Source organism: Electrona antarctica (assembly GCF_951216825.1).
Source record: "Electrona antarctica genome assembly, chromosome: 22".
NCBI lineage: Eukaryota > Metazoa > Chordata > Actinopteri > Myctophiformes > Myctophidae > Electrona > Electrona antarctica.
Window position 1 is genome coordinate 1,948,834 of NC_136805.1, and position 25,885 is coordinate 1,974,718.

Consider the following 25,885-nt stretch of genomic DNA (forward strand, 5'->3'; position numbering starts at 1 on the left):
CTCAAGAATTGAGATAGTCTCACACGATTCTCATTTTTTCCATGAAAAATATTTGTTGTCTTTGGTCTGTAGTTGCTGTACATTAATTACTACATTAAAAATGTGTCACCTGGAGCTATAACTACTGTGGCTTTAATCCATTGAGACCTGGAACGCATCCATGTCACGTTAGCGTTAGCGTTTTAAACATGTTATAATTTAGCTATTGAAAAATAGCAGATCTACAAGCTCATAGCGCGCCACCGAGTGGCGCGCTATGAGCTTGTAGGTCTGCTATTTTTGAAAAATCTTTAAAATGTGCCTCAAATCTTTCCGAAAATTGTCATGATTTAGAAAACTTTTTTTTTTAAATTTCGACGTCAGGCCTGAATGGGTTAAACAGACATCAAAGTGTTCGACTTAAACGTCTCTTAAAGTCTCTCTTGTACATAAGAGTAAATACAATGCATTGGACAGCCAACTAGTGCTGCACGATTCTTGTTTAAATGTAGAAATGAGCTTGCATAGCTGTCTGAATCTAGATCAATGGTTTTTTTAATCAATCATGCAGCACTATAGTGGCACCTGGCCCCGGGTTGTTGAATAGGAGTAGGAGGATGGAGGCATTGGAGGCACTACGTCCTCCCGGTGGGGGCTCCTCACTGGCAGGTGAGTCAGTAGGACATAACACTACGTCCTCCCGGTGGGGGCTCCTCACTGGCAGGTGAGTCAGTAGGACACAGTACTACGTCCTCCCGGTGGGGGCTCCTCACTGGCAGGTGAGTCAGTAGGACACAGTACTACGTCCTCCCGGTGGGGGCTCCTCACTGGCAGGTGAGCCAGTAGGACAACATAACAGTACGTCCTCCCGGTGGGGGCTCCTCACTGGCAGGTGACTCAGTACTACGTCCTCCCGGTGGGGGCTCCTCACTGGCAGGTGAGTCAGGACACAGTACTACGTCCTCCCGGTGGGGGCTCCTCACTGGCAGGTGAGTCAGTAGGACACAGTACTACGTCCTCCCAGTGGGGGCTCCTCACTGGCAGGTGAGCCAGTAGGACACAGTACTACGTCCTCCCGGTGGGGGCTCCTCACTGGCAGGTGAGCCAGTAGGCAACACAGACATGTGTGGCGAGGGTTCACCGGCACAAGAACAAGGAAAGATTAAGATAAGATGTATTATATAAATAATGAGGTTTATTACATTTTTTACAAAGCAAAAGAAAAAAATAAATGATTACCAGGACTCTACATGTTGACCAGAATACCGACGTTCAAATCAAGTACACATGATGCCCATCACTAAGAATTAACATTCAGTCTCTAGCAAGGAAAGCATTTGTGGTCATTTTAGATTTGAGCTAAAAAGCATGATTTTATACTGTGGCTGTACAAGCTCAAGCTCATAGCACTTTGATCTGTTATTTAAAAAAAAAATCATCTGGGGTCCCTGGAACAACATATTTTGAGATGGGGGTCGGCGGCCAAATACATAATTTTGGGGGTCCTTGACATGAGCAAGTTTGAGCACCACCGATATAGAAACATAATTTTTTTTTCAGAAACTGTTGGTATTTTTAGAAGACATTTTGTACAATGGGTCTCAGTGAGTTATTGTGGCTGTGGTTTGATGGGGCCTATGCAAGGTGGTCTGTTGGTGAAGGGGTGCCACTGCCCCTGGATGCTGGGGTTGTCTGTGTGGAAAGGCTTGCGGATGCGGATGATGTCCAGGCCAGACTGATCGCTCAGCTTGGTCACGAGCTCGCCGATCTGCTGGGACGTCTTGTTGTCGATGGGTACCTCCTTCACCTTGCCGTTCACTGCAGGGGACGCAAAGGAAAAAGAGCCTTATTATATATAAATAATAACCCTAAATAATGACACAGAGGCCGATCTCCAAACTCACAACTTTTGAGCTTGTAGATCAGCTATTTTTGCTATATTTGAATTAAAATCCTGACTTGTTTTTGCTGTGTTTGAATTGGAATAATAAAATTCAAATACTAGTCATTCAGCTACTCATATAGCAGTAGTCATATAGACTGAAGTAATTAAAGCGGGTCATGTTTGGAATTGTAACAACTGAAATCAATAGTACCGGTATATCAGTATTCTGATATTAACCTGCATGAGGGCCACATTAAGTGAAGGTGAGGGCCGCATGTTGCCCATGCATGGTATAATCTAACGTATGCGTTTCTTTACTTACAGTATTCTGCCAGGAGCTTTGGAACACCCGAGGTCTGGGGAGACACGTACACCACGGTTCCAGGGTTCTTCCTGGCGTAATCCACCACTCCTTCCTCGATGAACTCCCTGCCGAGGACACGAGAAAATAACGTTAATCCAACCTGAAAATACCAAACCTACAAGCTTGTAAATCTGGATTTGTTGAAGCTGTATGTCCGCGTTTTGTGAGTTTATATAGATCTGCTATTTTTAAAAGATATTTTTTTTGGAAAACTTGTGAAATACTACTCTCTATTTATGGTACTAAAAACCACAATGGAAACAAGGCCAAGGACTTGTTGTTGTGTTATCCTTTTAGACAGTGATTATTTCAGACAAGATATAACAAGCATCATATTCATTGTATATAATCTCGCCACTTGTACCATTTACAAACTGTTTAATAAAGTATTCAATCAGTGCCTCAACACTCACCGGGCCCCTCGTGAGGCTGGGTTCTTCTTACAGAAGCAGATGGAGACCCTCTTGAGCTGACTCACGTATCTGCCCACCCCGTTGTGGAGCACGCTCTGCAGGAAGCGACTGGCAGTGCCTCTGGCTGTCATGGTGGTGGCAGCGGTGGTGGCACAACTAGGAATACAACCACAGCAAGCTGTTAATTATACATAATAAAATCAGGGGTTTTCAACCGGTGGTCTGGGGGAACACCAGTGGTCCAATTGGTCCAGGTGGTCCCCAGCTAAATGGAGAGTTGGTAACCAAATGGACCCCAATTAGATCTTTAACTCTTGAGAGCGTAAAGTGCTCTCAAGAGTAAGTTAAATTATTGTTGCATTACTTAATTTACAAGAAATCTACATAATTGGGCAAGAGAATTCGGAAGAATTGTTAGTTTGACCAACGTTTGCCTGTTGTTGGTACCACATCAATACAGCATGGAATTGTGGACAAAATATTCTTAGTTTTGGGTCTGACTGACTAAAATGGTGGTCTGTGGCTCAAACGGTGAATACATAATGGACCTTGATATGAAAAGGGTTGACTGATCTATATATAGGCCTACTTTAGTCAGTTCACAGCACTGAAATGTGTCAGATTGCGACTCAGCATCCATATGCAGAACACATACTACTAGTACGCTACACAGTACACAAAGCTACAAGTAGCACAAAGAACAAAAAGATTACATACATATGTATAGACTAGCTCCGGTCCATAGCTCTAATGCCTTTTATTAATGCAAAGCCATTAGAGCTATGGACCAGAGCTACATAAAGTCGACATGAAGACATAAGAGCAAGTAACCCCTGGCAAAACTCACGATGAAGCCTCAACCTCGACTGGTGGACAAATAACCTGTTTAGTCTTAATGTATAAGTGTCCGCTTCACACTTAGACTAAACTTTAAACCCACGGAGGGATCAGTGTGAATGTTGTCTTGTTAATAATACAAATCTACAGTAAATCAGATTCAGAGGACACACTGCTAGTGGTGGCCGCCATGACAGTACATGATGTGGTCCGTCTGAGAATTGGTTCCGGACTGAAACATGTACACTATTTTCTTTTAACTCGCCTATGACTGCAAGTAGTATTTTCTTTATTTGTGTTTTTTTTCCCACATGCCATTATACTTTAATCAGAATACATATTAAAACGTGTGTTTTGTTGATCCCACGGTGTGTGACGGAATTGGTTGCCGAAACGTTTGTTGTATGATTTATTTGTTTGTAAAACGGTACTCTGGTCTGGTCGTCGACGGTTTCCACACGGACTTATTTTGGAGACGCACCGAAAAGCCCGGGTCTCAGAGCCAGCATGGAGGAGAGGCTGCAGTAACACTGCTGTGTTGTGTGAGTAGAAACTATGACATTTATCTACATTTGACAGTGTTTTTATGGGCTATTCATTGAACGTGGCTTTGTAGAGGAGCATATTCATGCATGTACTGATTGCAATATGATGTATAGGCCTATCTCTCTTATGGAAAACAAACCAGATGGAGATGTAGCACATTTTATCTGACCTTCCAATCCACACTGACTGGACTAAGCAGTGGTTTTCAACCCTTTTCATATGAATAAGGTCCATATTTATGTGGCATTTGAGCCACGGACCACCGTTTGATGACCTTTAGCTTCTCACTCAGACCCCAAAACCTAAGATTGGATGAGATTCTGTCCTCATTCCCATGCTGTATTGATGGTAAATGGTGCATTTATATAGCGCTTTTATCCAAAGCGCTTTACATAGATTGTGCATTACATTCACCCATTCACACACCAATGGCAGTGGAAACCATGCAAGGAACCAACCTGCACATCAGGAGCAATTTAGGGGTTCAGTGTCTTGCTCAAGGACACGTCAACACTAACTCTAACTCTGGGGGAGCCCGGGATCGAACTGGGAACCTCACAGAATTCCCATCCAGTCCCAGTCGTTCTATCGACCACTCTACCCCTGAGCCACTGCTGTGTTGTTGATGTGTTTGTTGTTGCCATTTAGGAGAGATAACAGGCAAACAAACGATAAAAATCACAATTCTTCTTCTACATGATCTACTTGTGTGTAGACTTCTTCTAAAATGAAGTAGTGCAGATGTTTTAACAATGTAAGTCTCGAGAGCGTAACATGAAACTCAGGGTCCATTTGGTGTCATCTTTCTTACACTCTCAACAGCTAAAAGAACTTTGGTTTAACACTTATGACTTCTGAGTATAACATGTTATTGTGCAGTGTAGGTGTAGCAGCAGGTGTACTGCATAATGAGTATAACATGTCATTGTGCAGTGTAGGTGTAGCAGCAGGTGTACTGCATAATGAGTATAACATGTCATAGTGCAGTGTAGGTGTAGCAGCAGGTGTACTGCATAATGAGTATAACATGTCATAGTGCAGTGTAGGTGTAGCAGCTGTACTGCATAATGAGTATAACATGTCATTGTGCAGTGTAGGTGTAGCAGCAGGTGTACTGCATAATGAGTATAACATGTCATTGTGCAGTGTAGGTGTAGCAGCAGGTGTACTGCATAATGAGTATAACATGTCATTGTGCAGTGTAGGTGTAGCAGCAGGTGTACTGCATAATGAGTATAACATGTTATTGTGCAGTGTAGGTGTAGCAGCAGGTGTACTGCATAATGAGTATAACATGTCATAGTGCAGTGTAGGTGTAGCAGCAGGTGTACTGCATAATGAGTATAACATGTCATTGTGTAGTGTAGGTGTAGCAGCAGCTGTACTGCATAATGAGTATAACATGTTATTGTGCAGTGTAGGTGTAGCAGCAGCTGTACTGCATAATGAGTATAACATGTCATTGTGCAGTGTAGGTGTAGCAGCAGCTGTACTGCATAATGAGTATAACATGTCGTTGTGCAGTGTAGGTGTAGCAGCAGGTGTACTGCATAATGAGTATAACATGTCATAGTGTAGTGTAGGTGTAGCAGCAGGTGTACTGCATAATGAGTATAACATGTCATTGTGCAGTGTAGGTGTAGCAGCAGCTGTACTGCATAATGAGTATAACATGTCATTGTGCAGTGTAGGTGTAGCAGCAGGTGTACTGCATAATGAGTATAACATGTCATTGTGCAGTGTAGGTGTAGCAGCAGGTGTACTGCATAATGAGTATAACATGTCATTGTGCAGTGTAGGTGTAGCAGCAGGTGTACTGCATAATGAGTATAACATGTCATTGTGCAGTGTAGGTGTAGCAGCAGGTGTACTGCATAATGAGTATAACATGTCATTGTGTAGTGTAGGTGTAGCAGCAGCTGTACTGCATAATGAGTATAACATGTCATTGTGTAGTGTAGGTGTAGCAGCAGGTGTACTGCATAATGAGTATAACATGTCATAGTGCAGTGTAGGTGTAGCAGCAGGTGTACTGCATAATGAGTATAACATGTCATTGTGCAGTGTAGGTGTAGCAGCAGCTGTACTGCATAATGAGTATAACATGTCATTGTGCAGTGTAGGTGTAGCAGCAGGTGTACTGCATAATGAGTATAACATGTCATTGTGCAGTGTAGGTGTAGCAGCAGGTGTACTGCATAATGAGTATAACATGTTATTGTGCAGTGTAGGTGTAGCAGCAGGTGTACTGCATAATGAGTATAACATGTCATTGTGCAGTGTAGGTGTAGCAGCAGGTGTACTGCATAATGAGTATAACATGTCATTGTGCAGTGTAGGTGTAGCAGCAGGTGTACTGCATAATGAGTATAACATGTCATAGTGCAGTGTAGGTGTAGCAGCAGGTGTACTGCATAATGAGTATAACATGTCATTGTGTAGTGTAGGTGTAGCAGCAGCTGTACTGCATAATGAGTATAACATGTCATTGTGTAGTGTAGGTGTAGCAGCAGCTGTACTGCATAATGAGTATAACATGTCATAGTGCAGTGTAGGTGTAGCAGCAGGTGTACTGCATAATGAGTATAACATGTCATTGTGTAGTGTAGGTGTAGCAGCAGGTGTACTGCATAATGAGTATAACATGTCATAGTGCAGTGTAGGTGTAGCAGCAGGTGTACTGCATAATGAGTATAACATGTCGTTGTGCAGTGTAGGTGTAGCAGCAGGTGTACTGCATAATGAGTATAACATGTCATTGTGTAGTGTAGGTGTAGCAGCAGGTGTACTGCATAATGAGTATAACATGTCATAGTGCAGTGTAGGTGTAGCAGCAGGTGTACTGCATAATGAGTATAACATGTCGTTGTGTAGTGTAGGTGTAGCAGCAGGTGTACTGCATAATGAGTATAACATGTCATTGTGTAGTGTAGGTGTAGCAGCAGGTGTACTGCATAATGAGTATAACATGTCATTGTGTAGTGTAGGTGTAGCAGCAGGTGTACTGCATAATGAGTATAACATGTCGTTGTGCAGTGTAGGTGTAGCAGCAGGTGTACTGCATAATGAGTATAACATGTCGTTGTGTAGTGTAGGTGTAGCAGCAGGTGTACTGCATAATGAGTATAACATGTCATTGTGTAGTGTAGGTGTAGCAGCAGGTGTACTGCATAATGAGTATAACATGTCATAGTGCAGTGTAGGTGTAGCAGCAGGTGTACTGCATAATGAGTATAACATGTCATAGTGTAGTGTAGGTGTAGCAGCAGGTGTACTGCATAATGAGTATAACATGTCATAGTGTAGTGTAGGTGTAGCAGCAGGTGTACTGCATAATGAGTATAACATGTCATTGTGCAGTGTAGGTGTAGCAGCAGGTGTACTGCATAATGAGTATAACATGTCATAGTGCAGTGTAGGTGTAGCAGCAGGTGTACTGCATAATGAGTATAACATGTCATAGTGCAGTGTAGGTGTAGCAGCAGCTGTACTGCATAATGAGTATAACATGTTATTGTGCAGTGTAGGTGTAGCAGCAGGTGTACTGCATAATGAGTATAACATGTCATTGTGCAGTGTAGGTGTAGCAGCAGGTGTACTGCATAATGAGTATAACATGTCATTGTGCAGTGTAGGTGTAGCAGCAGCTGTACTGCATAATGAGTATAACATGTCATTGTGTAGTGTAGGTGTAGCAGCAGGTGTACTGCATAATGATGTTATGAGTATAACATGTCATAGTGCAGTGTAGGTGTAGCAGCAGGTGTACTGCATAATGAGTATAACATGTCATTGTGTAGTGTAGGTGTAGCAGCAGGTGTACTACATAATGCTGTTTGTTACATTGTCTTATAGTACAAATTATACATGATTTGTTGTGTATATCTGAGCTGCTCGTTGGCTAATGGATTCTCACATTTATATTCTGTGTGCCGTCTGCCGTGTTCTATTTTCTGAGTATTTTCCTGGCTGCCTGCCACACACACACACACACACACACACACGTCCCCAAATAACCCAGCAGGCAGTAAACATGAGAAGATGAAATTGTAAATGATAATATCGTCGCTGTCCTGGGTGGACCAGCTCAGTGGCCTTGTGGTTAGAGTGTCCGCCCTGTGACTGGGAGGTCGGGGTTCGATCCCCAGCCGGGTCATACCAAAGACTCAAAAAAAATGGGACCCAGTGCCTCCCTGCTTGACACCTGCTCCCTGCTTGACACTCAGCATCAAGGGTTGGATTGGGGGTAAGTCCCTGCGACATACTAGCGTCATGTCCAGGGGGTGTACTTGTACATCAAGCTGCCTCACGCTACAGAAACAGGAGATAGGCTCCTGCCCTATGGGCCTCATGGCTCGGCAAGGCCACTTACTTTGTCCTGGGTGGAAACCTTGTATGTCAAAAATAAATTAATAACGTTGCTTTTTAATTTCATCATAATATACAAAGGTAACCACAGCCCATCCACAAGCTTGTACATCTGCTATTTTTACTACTTGGGTCTGTGTGACATTAGTCTCTTGTATGAAGCAGAGACTTAGCGTATGAAGGAAAAAAAGTCTACCATGGAGAAGTTTAGACAGCAACGATCTATTAGTATGGCCATTCACTGTGTAGTTTAGACAGCAACGATCTATTAGTATGGCCATTCACTGTGTAGTTTAGACAGCAACGATCTATTAGTATGGCCATTCACTGTGTAGTTTAGACAGCAACGATCTATTAGTATGGCCATTCACTGTGTAGTTTAGACAGCAACAATCTATTAGTATGGCCATTCACTGTGTAGTTTAGACAGCAACGATCTATTAGTATGGCCATTCACTGTGTAGTTTAGACAGCAACGATCTATTAGTATGGCCATTCACTGTGTAGCTAATGTGTATACTGGAGATGCTCTGATAATCGGCCAGTGATCGGTCATTGGCCATATCGGCCAATATTCACTCTGATCGGTAATCACCCTATCTGGAGGAACTGGTCTTTTACACCATTTAAGTTGTATAAATGTCATATTGTATAATATAATGTTGCATCTTTGTGACAGGCCTAAACATTCTCCCCTTCCTCCTCCTCCTCCACACACACACACACACACACACACACACACACACACACACACACACACACACACACACACACACACACACACACACACACAGGAACAGTTTTGACGTTGGTTTTGACATATAATAATTTTGGAAATATTAAAATGCTGTTATTTTCTACAACTTCTAACCTACTTTTTGAGGCTATAAAGCTGCTTTTTGTCACAACCCAACTCATGTCACATTTGTCCGTTGACAATGAAAGGAGAATTTACGTCATGTGTGTCTGAGCAAATTGGCTTTTTTGAACACAGTGCAACTGTGGTGGTGGTGGTGGCTCAGGGGTAGAGTGTCCGGATGGTAACCGCAAGGTTGCCAGTTCGAACCCTGTGGGCTCCCCCAGAGTTAGTGTCGAAGTGTTCTTGAGCAAGACTCTGAACCCCTAATTGCTCCTGATGTGCAGGTTGGTGCCTTGCATGGTTTCCGCCGCCATCGGTGTATGAATGTGTGTGTGAATGGGTGAATGTAATGCACAATCTCTGTAAAGGTGTATGAATGTGTGTATGAATGGGTGAATGTAATGCACAATCTCTGTAAAGGTGTATGAATGTGTGTGTGAATGGGTGAATGTAATGCACAATCTCTGTAAAGGTGTATGAATGTGTGTGTGAATGGGTGAATGTAATGCACAATCTCTGTAAAGGTGTATGAATGTGTGTGTGAATGGGTGAATGTAATGCACAATCTCTGTAAAGGTGTATGAATGTGTGTGTGAATGGGTGAATGTAATGCACAATCTATGTAAAGGTGTATGAATGTGTGTGTGAATGGGTGAATGTAATGCACAATCTCTGTAAAGCGCCTTGGATAAAAGGCGCTATATAAATGCACCATTTACCATTTGACTTTTAATTCAGCTCGGGACGTATAAGAGCGTCCCTCACTTCACACTTTTTTTTAGTATTATTTGTTTGCATTACAACTTGTATTATGTCTTACCTTGTGTATATAATGTGTTGGAGGTTGTTGTTGTTGTTGTTGTTGTTGTTGTTTTTGGCCCAGTCTGGAGGAGTCTGCAACACGACTGAATACATGTAGCCTCGATATCAGCTCAATGTTCTACTGGTTCTGGTCTGTGAGATATTTAATCTAGAGTTCTAGTTGGTTCTGTTCTGTGAGAGGTCCACTGTTGTGTCCTACTTGCTCTGGTCAGTGAAAGTAGAGTTCTCAGAACCTGGGTGAGAATTCCTCAGTGTGTCCTCATGCTCCAACTGAACTACTGGCGGTGACTAGTGACAGGTCTTATAATTCTCTCCTGGAGAGATGATGAGGTCACATCATTCTGCTGATGTCAGAAGAACCTCTTCACGTGACCCTATATATGGAGGTCACATGGTGGTACCTTGTGTATGTCCATATATGGTGTGTGTACCGCCTATGACGTCAGATTGACTTATTGTCAGCCTCCTCGATGCTGCCTGCTCCTTATATGGTTATCGAGGGGTATTGTCATTGTGAACGAGGGGTATCGTCATTGTGAACGAGGGGTATCGTCATTGTGAACGAGGGGTATCGTCATTGTGAACGAGGGGTATCGTCATTGTGAACGAGGGGTATCGTCATTGTGAACGAGGGGTATCGTCATTGTGAACGAGGGGTATTGTCATTGTGACACGCATCCAGTTGACTGCATAGACATCCATTTGTACACTCTCAGAGTAAATTAACTTTGATTTTACAATATAAATTGGGGTCCCAGAGATAGAAGTAGTAGTAGTAGATAGTTAAAATGGGCATCTGTAGGTTAATAATGCAGGTCAAACTGGGGGTCCTTCAAATGAAAACGGTTGAAAATAACTGCTAGAGCCCTACAAAATGGGGATCCGCAGGCTGATAAATGTCAATTTGGGGGTCCTTGACATGAAAAAGTTTGAGAACGACAGGTCTACTCGACTTAAATAACTAAATAATAAATAAATAAATAATCTTGTTTTGTTTTCGGCAGGTCGGATGTCTTCTTGGAACACCAGATCGTCCTCATGTGGAGCAGCTCTCTGCTCAAGGCCTCCACCTGGTGGTTGGAGGCGGCGGGACGTCTTCCCGTCCATATTAAGCGCCACTGCTCGTGGTCCGTGGTGAGAGTCCTGACGCGGGAGCGGCGCGGCGCTCGGGGGGCGTGCGGCTACCACCGCTACGCTAGTAGTACGACGCGCCATGCGGCGTCCTTCTCACACCGACGGCGTCTGGGCAGCGACCCCCCCCTGGCCCTCGCCGCTGTGTCCAGGTACGAGAGGCTGTCTCCATCATCACATAATTTAAGTTGATGCTTTAATTGTCAGTGCAAATAATTAAATTAAAATGTTATAATAAACTTGCAGATCTGCTTTTTCTGCTTTTGTTATGTATGAACATCTTTCCACATGGAAATGAATATGTCGATTATGACAAAATAAATTGGCGATTATCTCAAATAATTGTGATTGGGCGATTATGTAAGGGATAATATCTGGCTTAGGTGGTAATTGTCGGGTGATAATTCACCGACAGGGAGTTTAACCACCGAGACAAACGCTAACATAAATTAATAAATTGACCCAAAACACAACAAAAAAAGTATTCCATATTCGGAAAACAAGGAAGTGAGTTGATCAAATAGAATCCAATCTTCATCTATTTCTCGCTCAAATGTTTTCAAAAACATTTTTGAGAGCAATGTTTAGCTGTAAATGACATTGTGTGTGTGTTTACATGGCTGTCATGTACAGCAGTAAATCAAGCGGGGCGCAGCAGGTGCTCCGAGGGTTTGATTAGACAGCGGTCTGTTATAGAGCGGTCATTATCCAGAAATAACAGACCGCTGAATTCAACGATTGACCAATCAGAATCAAGCATTCAACCAAGCCATGTAATATTACTACGTAATCATCATGACAACCCATGTAATAATGTGTCCAGGAGGTACCGGAGCGACACCAGCTCCATGATGGTGTTCCCTCCCGCCAACCCCGTCACCGTGACCGACATCAAACTCTACCTGCTCTCCAAGAACATCCCGTTCCACGACGGCCACAGCTGCCTGCACGCGCCCAGCGTCTTCCTGGACCCCGAGGGGACTTCAGGGCGGAAGAAGGAGGGGGCCGGGGTGGGGGTGGGGGGGAAGGAGGGCTTCAACATGTTCATCGACAAGACCACGGGACAGTTCCTGTGCACGGACACGATGATGGAGGGCAGCTGGGAGGACCTGCAGGTACGCATCGTACGGCATGGGAACCATAGTTGTTGTTAATATCGTTTGTCGCGATGACAAGAACGCTTACAGTCGTTTCAGTTTTATGTATTAGCACATAAAGAGTAGTCTCGCGTAGCCAGACAACTATTCCACATTCTCCGAATCTATTTATATTAGGATAAATTTGCGCGACTGTAAAGAGGAAACAGAAGTGGGGAGGATCGAGGCTCCACGTCCGCTTTATATTTTACTCGTGATAGCTTTTCCGTTGCTCCAGACTGTATGATAGTATATCAGCATGTGTGCAACATGACAACTGTTTTAAAGTATTGCACAGTGACGACTAAAGTCTCAGTAATGTTTATGTTGTACTATTACTACAAAAAACGATTACAACATAAAGGAATTTAAGATCATTACAGCTGGGCTGTTGCCTGAGTCCAGTGCATTCTGCCAACTTCTCCTAGACTGGACTGTCTATGATTTCTATGGCATAGGCAGCTCCCGGCAGGATCCGCCGGGAGAAACTAGACGCAGCTGCAGGACATGCAAAGTCATGAATTAGAGCGATAGAGAGAGAGAGAGGCGTGTGTGCGTGTTGTGCTGCAGAGGACCAGAAATCAGCACAGAGAGAGCGACGTAGGTGTTACTGTATGCCGAATTGAAGTGGACTCGACCCCAGACTTTTTTCTTTTCTTCCTGGAAATAAAAACGTCAGGGTTTCTGGGGCTACTCTTCTCTTCGCCAATAATAAATAATAAAACTTTATTTGTATAGCACCTTTCATGACATGAAATGCAGCTGAAAGTGATTTACAGAGCAATGGAGAGAGAAAGAAAGAAAAGAAAAGCTAGGAATAAACATTAAAAAATAATAGCAGTAATGCAATACAGTGAGGACATGAATAACGATCAATTAAAAGCAATAGTGTAGAAGTGGGTCTTGAGCTGTGCTTTAAAAATGTCTACAGAAGCTGCCTGTCGAAGGTACAGTGGGAGTTTGTTCCACGCCGTCGGCCCATAGAAGCAAAAAGCTGCTTCCCCGTATTTTTTTGTAGGCAAAGCGAGCAGGCCAGCAGTGGAAGACCTTAGGGGGCGGTTTGGGACATATTTAGGCAGGCAGTCATGTAGGTCTATGTAGAATATTTAGGCAGGCAGTCATAGAAGTCTATGTAGAAGAGCCGCCCATTGGACTGAAGCCCCATGGAGTGAACGGAGGAGTTGTGGTAACTCTTGTGGTATTTCAACGGCTCTGCTCCTCCAGGACTGCCTGGAGCTGATGGCCAAGGAGGGGAAGACCTTCCTGAAGCCCAGCGGCCTGCTGGGATACCTGGAGAGCCAGGAGGAGATGGAGGAGAGGCGGAGGGAGCAGGGCGAGGCGGAGAGGATCTGGAACAGCTCCGTACCGCTGGATGACCTCCACGAGGAGGAGGTCCAGCTCATCAAAACCATGTTTCAGGTACTGTGTTGTAGGCCCAGAGTCGGCCGGCTTAACCCCTTCAGAACGGGAACCCCTTTTGGTGTTTTTAAGCATTATGTTATACTTTAGCTATTGGAAAATAGCAGATCTACAAGCTTGTAGCTTGTATAATTGTTGGGGTCCTTGACATGAAATAGTGTGAGAACCACTGACATAGAAACATGGGGTTCATTTTTGAGGTTTTTGATTTTTTAAATCGGTGCTATTGAACACCCTTTACGTCTGTGTGTTGTTTCGAAAATATTGAACCAATGGAAAGTAGTAAAAAGTGCTTTGGACAAAACCTCTTAACTCCATTGGACCCTCAAACTGTCTGCTAAAGCAGCTAAATCCACCACCTCTCCCCCTGAGCCTCTCATGGAAGTAATTGACAATATATAAAGTTACAACACCAACTTTGATGAGGCTGTATTGCTTTGTTTTAAAAATATAAGGTTTTCTTTATTTTTATTTTTCATTTCCTGAAAAATGAACATTTTGGAGTTATGAGGTTTCCTCCCGACAGCAGAGATATGATATATCTTTACTGTATGTAATTCATACTATTTATTTGAGATCTCTTAAATATAATGAATTAATGAATTGATACTATGTATGTAGTAATATATGAGATCTCTTAAAGGTATATTCAGTGATTTGACTTAATTCAAATATCACTTTTTTTCCCTTTTTTTTCTGGATAATCCGCCCTACTATAGAGTGTGCTGACCATATAAGGAGTTCCTCCCTGTCCCCAGTGAGCCCCTGGGGTCAAAAAACCCTAGTTTCAGTTTTGGTGGCGGGTGGCAAAGCCTTCATCCAATCAGGATGAGTGGGGCCTTCCTCCAATCATGATCGAGTGGGGGCGGGCCTTGGTGCACATGCTGTTGGCCTGTTGCACTTCCCCCCACTGTAGAGCGTGCATGTGCACATTTTGTTACCGGGGCGGACTGGGTGGTTTTCCAAATCACCCACAATCACTGAATGCTCCTTTAAGTGTGTTTTCTGTGTCTGGGAGATAGATATACAGTAGCTGACCTACTGTACATGTCATATTGTGTGCTTTCAGATCACCAACATCTCCAACTCCACCCTCAAGCGGTTCCGGGTGCAGATCTTCAAGCCCACCAAGTGCCTGGTGTTCCCCTGGTTCGGGGGTCCTTCCTCCTCGGAGCTGAAGGGGGTCAAGCTCCTCTCGGCCCAGATCGACGAGGCCGGGAAGGTCCGGTACACGGACGTCACCGTCCCCAAGCCCTCCTCCTACCACAGCCTGTTCGGCATGCCCCTGGTGGGCCGGGCCGACTCCCAGGTGGTGCTGACGGGCAACGAGCTGGACACGCTGGCCGTGAGCCAGGCCACGGGGCTGCCCAGCGTGGCTCTGCCCCGCGGCTTCAGCTGCCTGCCCCCCGCGCTGCTGCCGTACCTGGAGCAGGTGAGCACATAGATAGATAGATAGATACTTTGATAGATAGATAGATAGATAGATAGATACTTTGATTGATAGATAGATAGATAGATAGATAGATAGATAGATACTTTGATTGATAGATAGATAGATAGATAGATAGATAGATAGATAGATAGATACTTTGATAGATAGATAGATAGATAGATAGATAGATAGATAGATAGATAGATAGATAGATAGATACTTTGATAGATAGATAGATAGATAGATAGATAGATAGATAGATAGATAGATAGATAGATACTTTGATAGATAGATAGATAGATACTTTGATAGATAGATAGATAGATAGATACTTTGATAGATAGATAGATAGATAGATAGATAGATAGATAGATACTTTGATAGATACTTTGATAGATAGATAGATAGATAGATAGATAGATAGATAGATAGATAGATACTTTGATAGATAGATAGATAGATACTTTGATAGATAGATAGATAGATAGATACTTTGATAGATAGATAGATAGATAGATAGATACTTTGATAGATAGATAGATAGATACTTTGATAGATAGATAGATAGATTGATAGATAGATAGATAGATAGATACTTTGATAGATAGATAGATAGATAGATAGATAGATAGATAGATAGATAGATACTTTGATAGATAGATAGATAGATAGATAGATAGATAGATAGATAGATAGATAGATAGATAGATAGATACTTTGATAGATACTTTGATAGATAGATAGATAGATAGATAGATAGATGGATAGATAGATAGATAGATAGATAGATAGATACTGTATTAATGTGTCATGCACCAGAGGTGCCCAGCCCACATGGACTTATAGGACACACCATACAAATTAGGGGTGTCAAAAAAAAATCGATTCAAATTAGAATCGCGATTCCCGTTATGAACGATTCAAAATCGATTCATAATTTCCAAAAATCTTTTTTTTTTTTTTTTTAATTCTGGTTACAGTTACAGGAGTTTTCACTACATGGTGTTTGTGATATGAAATGTAAGCTTACCCTAATCACAGTAAACCGCATGTCTTCAGTCATTTTCAAGTTACTGTAGTATACTGTAGTCACTTAAGTTGGCTGGAGTAGATTGTGATTAAATCCTATGTATTGAATCGAGAATCGTTTTGAATTTGGAAAGAAATTTGTACAATAAAATGTACAATAAAATGAAAACTTTTTCGAGCTCTGCCTTGTTTCCCAAGCTTTACATAAGAAATCTGCTAAAACAAAAATACCTTTCCTAAAACAAAAATTAGTGTTTATTAGTGTTATAAGTTTTTCATAATCATCCAACCAGAAAAAAGTTAACACAACCTTGTATTAATACTCGACCACGAATGTAAGAATTTGAGCATGTTATTGAGCATGTTATTGAGCATGTTATTGAGCATGTTATTTAGACTTCTTGTTCTCAGTGTCAGGTCGGGTGGTGCAACATCGTTCCATTTGGACCCTGACGACTCTTTAACTCAGAGTTAATTTAAACTAAACTGCACGAGGAAGCTCGCTATGAAGATTGCGTCTTCTGACGTGATCACAGAAGCATTCTAATACACTCACAGGCAATCCATTGGCTGGGTCTGGGACTAAGGTGCACCTTGACCACCCCCCCAGGTAAAGGTGATAAAGGTGCCAATAAACCAATTAGTCCCCACTTCTGTGTAACTTCTCATGAAGATCACATGCATTGCTACAAAGTCTTGATTTCAGTGTGTTTGAGTTTACTAGGACAGGAGCGAATTCTGGTTCCACAAACTGCACCACTGGTGAGTTCATGACTTTGGGGTTAAGAATTTCCTTGCACTATAAAATTCTATTGTTAATCGGACGGCCAGCAAACGGCCCTGATTATAAATCTAGCAGCTACAGCTACACTATATTCTAGTGACAGCTAGGCTAGCTACTAGCTACAGCTACGCTGGCTACTAGTTGGACGGCCAGCACACGGCCCTGACTAGCCACAAGCCTGCTGAAGCTAAGCTAATAACAACTTAGCGTGGTTCCTGCAAAAGGACGCCCGGTGTTAGCTATTGTTAGCATCCCGCTAAGCTACCCTCCCCTTGTACTACTCCTGCTAACGGCCTGCAGAACGCCAAAGCAGTGATGTCGGGGAAGAGCAGAAACCAACGTCGCAAGGCTAACGATAAGCCCGCGGTGCTGCAGAAGCACTGTGAGACATGCTCCAACTGGATGGCCGGCGAGGACAAACACGAGGACTGTGTCCGTTGTTTGGGCCTGCAGCACGCTTTCGACGCCGTTCATAACCCGGGTGCCTGCTCCCTGTGTGACGGCGTCGACGCACGCATCATAACCCGCAGGCTAGTGCGTGCTAAGCAGTTCTTCGACGGAGCCATCCGACAACCAGAACCGGCAGACGACCGAGAGGTGGCCGATCAATTGGCGGAGGAGAGACGGGACGCATTGGACCCCGCTCGTTACTCTGAGGGTGATTATGCCGACCTACCGTCTACTTCCCGCGCGAAGCGGGCGGTTAAGAAAGCCAAACAAGCAGCTAGGAAAGCTCTGGCTGACGAGGTTACGGCTCCAGCGGCTGCCGAAATCCCGCACTCCCCGCCTCGCCAACGTACGAGGCGCACAGATCGTCCTTCCCCCGTCGAGCAACACGCCGGCGATGAAGAACAGTCCTCGGAGGGAGATCAGAGCCAGAGCTCCAGCGGTAGCTCCTCTTCTTCCTACTCTGAGGGCTCTTCTGAGAGTGAGTCAGAATCGGAGTCTGAGGGACGCCTCAGAGCCACTCTCATCGCAGGAATGCAGCCTCAGACGGCGGCCCGGACTGAGCCCGAGCCCCGGGCTGGGACTGAGGCTCTGGCTACAACAGCTCCGGATGTAACCGAGCCACAGAGCACGGCGGTGCCTGACACGGCACCCCAGACCGATGTTCAGAACCGAGCCCCTGCTCGGTCCCGAGTCGTCCTCGAGATGGACAAGTCAGAGCTGATTGATGTCTTCAAGAGGGCTACTGAACGCAGCGGTCTAACGTGGCCAGCTGAAGCTACTCCGGCGGCGGCTGCGACGGACACGGCCTGGGATGATTTCGGTAAGGATCCGGACGCTCCCCGAGCCAAACAGATCCTACCCTTGGCTAAGGGTTTCACGGGGGCGCTCGGTGAATCCTGGGAGCACCCCTACACCCACTCCTTCCTACCCACACATAAGAAAGAGCTTGATTGTGTCGCCATGAAGAAAGTGGGTCTGGAATCTCTGCCCGAGATGGACAGATTCCTGGCTTCTCATCTCCTACATGTCCCCGAAGTCGCCCCACCGAAGGAGCCGAAATTCGCTCTCACACAGGAAAACGACATGTCCACAATGGTGAAGAAGGCATACGCGACGCTTACGGGCTCCGTGAAGGCCATTAACGCCATCACACTACTCCAGGGCTCTGTCTCCCACATTTTCAAAACATCGGGAGAGGCATTGAATCTGGAGCAGCTCTACGAGCTACGGAGGCTCCATAAAGAGGCGCTCGCGCTGACAAGGTACAACACGGAGATGACGGGAAAGGCAATGGCTACTCTAGTGGTATTAGAACGGGCTAGATGGCTAAACCACTCCGAGACCAAAGAGAGAGCCTCTCTCCTGGACCAACCCATCCTGCAAGACAATCTTTTCTCTGGCACGGTGGCCGATCTCACGGCCAGACACGAAGACAGAGAGAAAAAGAAGCAGGCGGCGCAGGCTTTCATGCCGACGGAGAAAAAGCCTCCGCCAGGTAACAAAAGAAATAGATCCTCGTACGGCCGCTCTATGAACCGGAGGGACAACGAGAGGGAGCGCGGCTCCAGGCCTCCTTTCAAGGCTCCAGCGGCTGCCAGAGCCCCCTCTGCTTCGGGAGGCCAGTACCAACACCGACAACAGTCACAGCAGGATCGCAAGAAGGACACCGGGCCTCACGGTCAGCCTCCTTCCGCGGCGGCGGGACGGAAGCGTCAACGCCACGCGCACAACAACAACAAGCAGCAGCGTAAATGACATTGCGCCGAGCCTCGGGGAGACGTTGATGCAATCCGTCTCCCTCCGCCCCCACGTTCTGGGAAGAGCTTACGCTGGCGGCGTAGTAGCCTCGGGCTTTACGCCACTAGCGCAGAGGGCACCGGACGACAGAATGAGCGTTGTTGCACCGATTTTTGCGAAAAAAATGTCGTTGCATACTGTACCTCCCCTGTCCCCCTCCCTGATTCAAATAAAAATGTTGTGTGGAACAAAATGTTTGAATCCTTGCCAGAACACACGGGGTATGAGCCCACTGCCACGCAGGTCAATGAAACGACCCGCGGCAGTGGGACGAAACGCAGATATTTTGACAGCGCATCAGAGCGCTGCAAAAAGGCACAAGCACCATGCCAGTTTGATGGCCCCGTCGCTAGGGGGCGCCGTTTTACCACGGCTGAACATGGTGCCAGTGTTAACCAAGGTAACACAATGCCTGCCGCGGGAGGCACCCACTCTAACTCAAAAAAGAGTAGGGCTGACAATAAATCCTCTGACGCGGTGCGTTTCAAAATGGATAGAGTGCGGCGCACACACCTGGGTGGTGGACACCGTGAGAAAAGGCTACAAGCTGCAGTTCTCCGCAGAACCACCCACATTCGAGAAGATAATATTCTCTCAGGCAAGCGGACAGGCAGCCGTCATTTTGCGAAACGAAATAATTTCCCTGCTGGCCAAGAATGCCATTCAGGAAGTACCTCCAGATCAGAGCCTAAACGGTTTCTACAGTCGGTATTTTCTGGTAAAGAAAAAGGGGGGGGGGATGCGTCCTATTCTGGACCTCCGAGCCCTCAACCGATATCTGAAGGATTTTCGTTTCAAGATGCTGACAAATGCGGCACTGTTACGCATGATACGCAAAGGGGATTGGTTCACGTCAGTGGACCTCAAGGACGCCTATTTTCATGTCCCGATTTACCCGCCGCACAGGAAGTTCCTGCGGTTCGGGTTCGGAGGACGGGTTTACGAATACCTAGTTCTCCCTTTCGGGATGTCCTTGAGCCCCCGAGTGTTTGTGAAGTGTACTCAAGCGGCCATAGCCCCTTTGAGACAACGGGGAGTTCGCATAGCGAGCTATATCGACGACTGGCTCCTGCTTGCGCAGTCGGAAAGCGAGGCACGACTCCACACCAGCTGGGTAGTGAGTCACCTGCAGTCTCTGGGTTTCAGTCTGAACTACGAAAAGAGCGTGCTCATACCAGCGAGGTCAACAGACTTCATAGGTTTAACACTGAACTCTGTCTCCCTCACGGCTCGGCTGTCACAGGACAGAATGACTTCCGTTCTGAAGTGCGCGAGCTCGTTCCAGGTGGGACGCAGGGTCCCTTTTCGTACGTGCCAGAAAATGGCGGGACTCATGGCTTCCGCTATAACCGTGTTACGGTTAGGCAGACTGTACATGAGACCTTTTCAGAGGTGGATGCTCTCACTCAGGGTGCCCAACGATCGCCGTCATCGCCTGGTTACAGTCCAAACGGAGTGTATATCGGCGCTGCATCCATGGAGAGACAGGTCATTTCTTTCCGAAGGAGTGTCCATGGGTCTGGTCGTGTCGAGGAAGATCATCACTACGGATGCCAGTATGACTGGGTGGGGCGCCACCCACGAGGGCAGAACTGCCAGGGGAGTGTGGGGCGACGAACTGAGGACCGCCCACATCAACTATCTAGAGCTGATGGCAGTATGGTTAGCCGTACGACACTTCGAACCCCTCATCAAGGATTGTCACGTCCTGGTCAGGACGGACAATACGACGACCATGTGCTACGTCAACAAGCAAGGGGGACTGCGATCCCGCCTGCTGCATGCACTAGCACAAGACCTGACTCTGTGGTGCGACACACATTTGAGGTCAATCAGAGCCTCCCACGTCCCGGGGATACTGAACAGGGGAGCGGATCTTCTGTCCAGAGGGAGGTGCCACTATGCGGACTGGTCCCTACACGACGCGGTGGCAGCTCAGCTCTGGGACAGGTTCGGCCGACCACAAGTGGACCTGTTCGCCTCGGGGGAGAACGCGAAATGCCCGGAGTTCTTCTCCATAGCGGGACAGGAGTCTCTGGGCCTAGACGCGCTAGCGCACGTCTGGCCCGGAAGTCTGCTGTACGCGTTCCCTCCCATTTCCCTGATATCTCCAGTCCTGGAGAGAGTGAGAACCCAGGGCCTAGCGGTAATACTGATAGCTCCAGGGTGGGGCTCTTGGAGGTCGGAGATATCACCTCTCCTCTACGACCATCCGTGGCAGCTCCCGCTGCGCAGGGATCTGCTGACGCAAGCGAAGGGGGAAATCTTCCATCCACGGCCGGAAGACCTGGATCTATGGGCTTGGCCCGTGAGAGGATGAACCTTGACGCGGAAGGCCTGCCGCAGAGTGTCATCGACACTATACAGAGTGCGAGAGCTCGGTCAACCAGGGAGGCCTACGACGGGAGGTGGCGTGCGTTTGAGAAATGGTGTCTACAGACGCAGGCGGTGCCTTTTCAGGCATCTGTGAAAGTGATTCTGTCTTTCCTTCAGAGTCTGATGGACAAGGGCCTGTCTTACAACTCCCTGAAGGTCTACCTGGCGGCTATTTCGGCCTGCCATGTTGGATTCGGGAATGGCACTGTCTGGGTGCACCCTCTAGTGCGTCGGTATATGGCTGGTGCGATGCGCCTCCTCCAGGTACCGAAGTCTATGGTTCCTTCGTGGGACCTCGCGCTGGTTTTGGACTCCTTGTCTCGACCGCCATTCGAGCCATTGGCGTCAGTGGGGCTGCAGTTTTTGTCGTTGAAAACGGCGCTACTGCTGGCGTTGGTGACTGCTAAACGGGTCGGTGACATTCACGCTTTTTCAGTGAGCGAGGAGTGCACACGTTTTTCCGTGGACAGGACGAGGGTGGTCATTACGACCAACCCGGCTTTTGTGCCTAAGAACCAGTTGACCACCTGTATACCGGTGGACCTGGTGGAATTCTGTCCTCCTCCTTTTTCCTCGGCAGAGGATGAGAGGAGGCATACTCTGTGCCCTGTACGGGTTTTACGAACTTACATGGACAGGACGGCGGCACACAGGAAGACAACTCAGTTGTTTGTGTCCTGGGCCCCCAAGACCTTGGGGAAGGCAGTATCCAAGGTGAGGATGGATAGTGGAAGCCATAGAACGATCTTACTCGGCCAGGGGTTTGCAGCCTCCCATAAGGGTGAAGGCGCACTCCACGAGGGGTATGGCGACGTCCTGGGCTCTCTCCAGGGGAGTGTCTATCCAGGAGGTGTGTACGGCTGCGAGCTGGGCATCCTCCTCGACGTTTGCCAATTTTTACAGATTGGATGTGACGGCTGCGCCAGTGGCGCATGCTGTCCTCAGCGTGGCTTCAAAGTAAGGTTTGGATCTGTCGGGCCTCTGAGTGGAGTGGCCCTGGGTCCGAGGTTCCTTCCTTTTTCCGCCGGCTTTTTGAGCCGGGTGGTTTTTCGCTCCCGTCACCCTACAGGCAGAGGTCGGGACCCGTGAGTCTAGACTTTGTGGTGGCAAGAAGGGAGTGTATCGGGTCTTCATAGCGAGCTTCCTCGTGCAGTTTAGTTTAAATTAACTATAGGTTACGAAGGTAACCCTGGTTAATTAAATAAACAAGCGAGGAAGCTCGCCAAAACGCCCTTCTTGTAGGCAATGCCTCATGAGAAGGTTCCACATGTTTGAAGTGGGGACTAATTGGTTTATTGGCACCTTTATCACCTTTACCTGGGGGGGTGGTCAAGGTGCACCTTAGTCCCAGACCCAGCCAATGGATTGCCTGTGAGTGTATTAGAATGCTTCTGTGATCACGTCAGAAGACGCAATCTTCATAGCGAGCTTCCTCGCTTGTTTATTTAATTAACCAGGGTTACCTTCGTAACCTATAGTTTTGTTGAGCTGCAAATTCAGTACCACTTAAACCTACTCTTTACTTGATAAAACAGACCTGTAGAAATTCAGTACCACTTAAACCTACTCTTTACTTGATAAAACAGACCTGTAGAAAGCACACTTGGTGCGCTCGTATTTCACTCTACACAAATCGATTCGGCAAAACATTGCTGATCTACAAGCTCAATAGCTGATCTACAGTACAAGTTCACAAGCTTGTAGATCGGAGATTTTGGCAAACCCGCCCAGAATAAAGATGCTGGAGATTCAAGAGGCATTTTGAGTTTCAAGCATAATTTGATTATCGCGACAATGGCGTTAATGGCTAAATATCTTTGCCACAATTATAATTTCCAAATCGTCCCATCGTCGTGTTCTCCATAGTTCAAGCGAGTCACCCTGTGGCTGGGAGGAGACATGTAATAATTTCCATATCGTCCCATCGTCGTGTCCTCCATAGTTCAAGCGAGTCACCCTGTGGCTGGGAGGAGACATGTAATCATTTCCATATCGTCCCATCGTGTTCTCCATAGTTCAAGCGAGTCACGCTGTGGCTGGGAGGCGACATGCGCTCCTGGGAGGCGTCCAAGATCTTCTCCCGGAAGCTGGGCCTGAAGCGCTGCTCCCTGGTGCGTCCCGGCGAGGAGCAGCCGGGCGCCGCCGAGGCGCTGTCCCAGGGGCGGAGCCTGGAGCGCATCCTCAAGGCCTCCATCCCGTCCGAGCACAAGTCCATCGTGTCCTTCCGTCAGCTCCGAGACGAGGTGTACGGGGAGCTGGCCAACGTGGAGCAGGTGGCCGGGGTGAAGTGGACGCGCTTCCTCGAGCTCAACAGGATCCTGAAGGGGCACCGCAAGGGAGAGCTCACCATCTTCACAGGTGTGTGAGAGAGTCATTCTACTCAGTCATTCTAGTCAGTTCTACTTCAGCAAACTACACTACAGTTAGTATGTACTTTGTTGTAGGATGAATAGTACAGGAAATCTATGGAAAATACAGGATCAACCTCTAACTAATTGCAAAAAAACCGAACTCAGCTGATTTTGCATCTTCAATATATCCTGAATAACAGAAAAAAAGTTGCCTGGGGAAAGTGTTGAAAATAGCCTGTACAGTGTGGCCACCATTGACATCCTATTATAAGGTAATATTTTCTAAATGTCCTCATGCTTTAAGTAGCATGTGACATATCAAACTAGGGGGTTTTCATGATGCTGAATCCATTCCAAGCATTAGTTTTGCATAAAAACACTCATTGGGCTAAATTGGCCATAGCAACTTGCCCAAATGTGCTGACCTCATTACATTTTGGCAAGTTGCTATGGCCAAATTTAGCCCAATGAGTGTTTTTATGCAAAACGAATGCTTGGAATGGCTTCAGCATCATGACAACAACCTAGTTTGATATGTCACATGCTACTTAAAGCATAAGGCAATTTAGAAAATATTGCCTTATAATAGGATGTCAATGGTGGCCATACTGTACAGGCCATTTTCAACACGTTCCCCTCAGACAATTCCAGGCAACTTTCTTTCTGTTATTCAGGATATATTGAAGATGCAAAATCAGTTGAGTTTGGTTTTTTTGCAATTAGTTAGAGGTCAAATTACATTATTACTGGACTAGAATGGCAAGAATATCTGATCTAACAAGCTATAGAGGGTATGCGCAGGCATAAAGTGAATAGCAGATCGAGTGACAAAGTGATTGCATTAAAGACATTTAATGCAATCAAATAAGACCTTTCTGTTTGGATGTATGGGCTGTCAAGGCCAGAAAGTAGTTTTTTGCCACTCAGTAGGCGTTCCCGCATTACTTCTGGGTATGATGAGGATGTCACGCGCATACCCTCTATTTTGAGTGTTTGACCATTCTTGACAATTTTCACCTATAAGACATGCCCAAAACAAAACAACCATAACCATTTCGAGCTTGTGGATCTGCTACTTTTAAACTTTACTTCTGAAAAGTAACAGTTTTGGACATAATTCCCCCCGACGCGACACAGACTGTCATTCCTCTCCTCTTATCCCCCAGGTCCTACGGGCAGTGGGAAGACCACCCTGATCAGCGAGGTGGCGTTGGACCTGTGCATGCAGGGCGTCAACACGCTGTGGGGGAGCTTCGAGATCAACAACGTGCGTCTGGCCAAGATCATGCTCACCCAGTTCTCTATGCAGAGGCTGGAGGACAACCTGGATCGCTACGACTACTGGGCCGACCGCTTCGAGGAGCTGCCGCTCTACTTCATGACCTTCCACGGCCAGCACCACCTCAAGTATGTTAGCTTTATGTCTCCTTCATGACCTTCCATGGCCAGCACCACCTCAAGTATGTTAGCTTTATGTCTACTTCATGACCTTCCACGGCCAGCACCACCTCAAGTATGTTAGCTTTATGTCTACTTCATGACCTTCCATGGCCAGCACCACCTCAAGTAGGTCTGCTTCATGTCTAGTTCATGACCTTCCATGGCCAGCACCACCTCAAGTAGGTCTGCTTCATGTCTAGTTCATGACCTTCCATGGCCAGCACCACCTCAAGTAGGTCTGCTTCATGTCTAGTTCATGACCTTCCATGGCCAGCACCACCTCAAGTAGGTCTGCTTCATGTCTAGTTCATGACCTTCCACGGCCAGCACCACCTCAAGTAGGTCTGCTTCATGTCTAGTTCATGACCTTCCACGGCCAGCACCACCTCAAGTAGGTCTGCTTCATGTCTAGTTCATGACCTTCCACGGCCAGCACCACCTCAAGTAGGTCTGCTTCATGTCTAGTT

At 46.3% G+C, this 25,885-nt stretch overlaps 2 protein-coding genes across 3 annotated transcripts in view; one reads left to right on the forward strand and one right to left on the reverse strand.

Moving 5' to 3' along the window:
- Positions 1-1,009: 1,009 nt before the first annotated feature.
- On the reverse strand, positions 1,010-3,691 carry mrpl43 (mitochondrial ribosomal protein L43). 2 transcript variants are annotated; one of them, XM_079491942.1, is made up of 4 exons: positions 3,489-3,691; positions 2,642-2,797; positions 2,187-2,293; positions 1,010-1,797 (listed from the first exon to the last, which is right to left on the reverse strand). In XM_079491942.1, exons 2-4 carry the CDS (start codon positions 2,770-2,772, stop codon positions 1,589-1,591), a joined length of 447 nt encoding a protein of 148 aa, XP_079348068.1. In that variant the 5' UTR covers positions 2,773-2,797; positions 3,489-3,691; the 3' UTR covers positions 1,010-1,588. The 2 variants fall into 2 exon arrangements, with proteins under 2 accessions (XP_079348068.1, XP_079348067.1); XM_079491941.1 differs by having other exon boundaries at positions 3,473-3,691.
- A 233-nt stretch (positions 3,692-3,924) lies between these two features.
- The window catches only part of twnk (twinkle mtDNA helicase), a 37,841-nt gene continuing 15,880 nt past the window's right edge, over positions 3,925-25,885 (forward strand). The window contains exons 1-7 of the mRNA XM_079491938.1: positions 3,925-4,020; positions 11,078-11,356; positions 12,028-12,319; positions 13,565-13,759; positions 14,829-15,191; positions 23,643-23,985; positions 25,145-25,385. Coding sequence (XP_079348064.1) covers positions 11,112-11,356; positions 12,028-12,319; positions 13,565-13,759; positions 14,829-15,191; positions 23,643-23,985; positions 25,145-25,385 — 1,679 coding nt within the window. The 5' untranslated portion in view covers positions 3,925-4,020; positions 11,078-11,111. The remainder of the gene's footprint in view (positions 4,021-11,077; positions 11,357-12,027; positions 12,320-13,564; positions 13,760-14,828; positions 15,192-23,642; positions 23,986-25,144; positions 25,386-25,885) is intronic.

Coding starts and splice junctions, on each gene's coding strand:
- mrpl43 (XM_079491942.1), bottom strand. CDS start 2,772: ATGACAGCCAGAGGCACTGCCAGTCGCTTCCTGCAGAGCGTGCTCCAC. Junction 2,294..2,641: donor CCAGCCTCACGAGGGGCCCG/GTGAGTGTTGAG, acceptor TGTCCTCGGCAG/GGAGTTCATCGAGGAAGGAG. Junction 1,798..2,186: donor AAAGCTCCTGGCAGAATACT/GTAAGTAAAGAA, acceptor CGTCCCCTGCAG/TGAACGGCAAGGTGAAGGAG.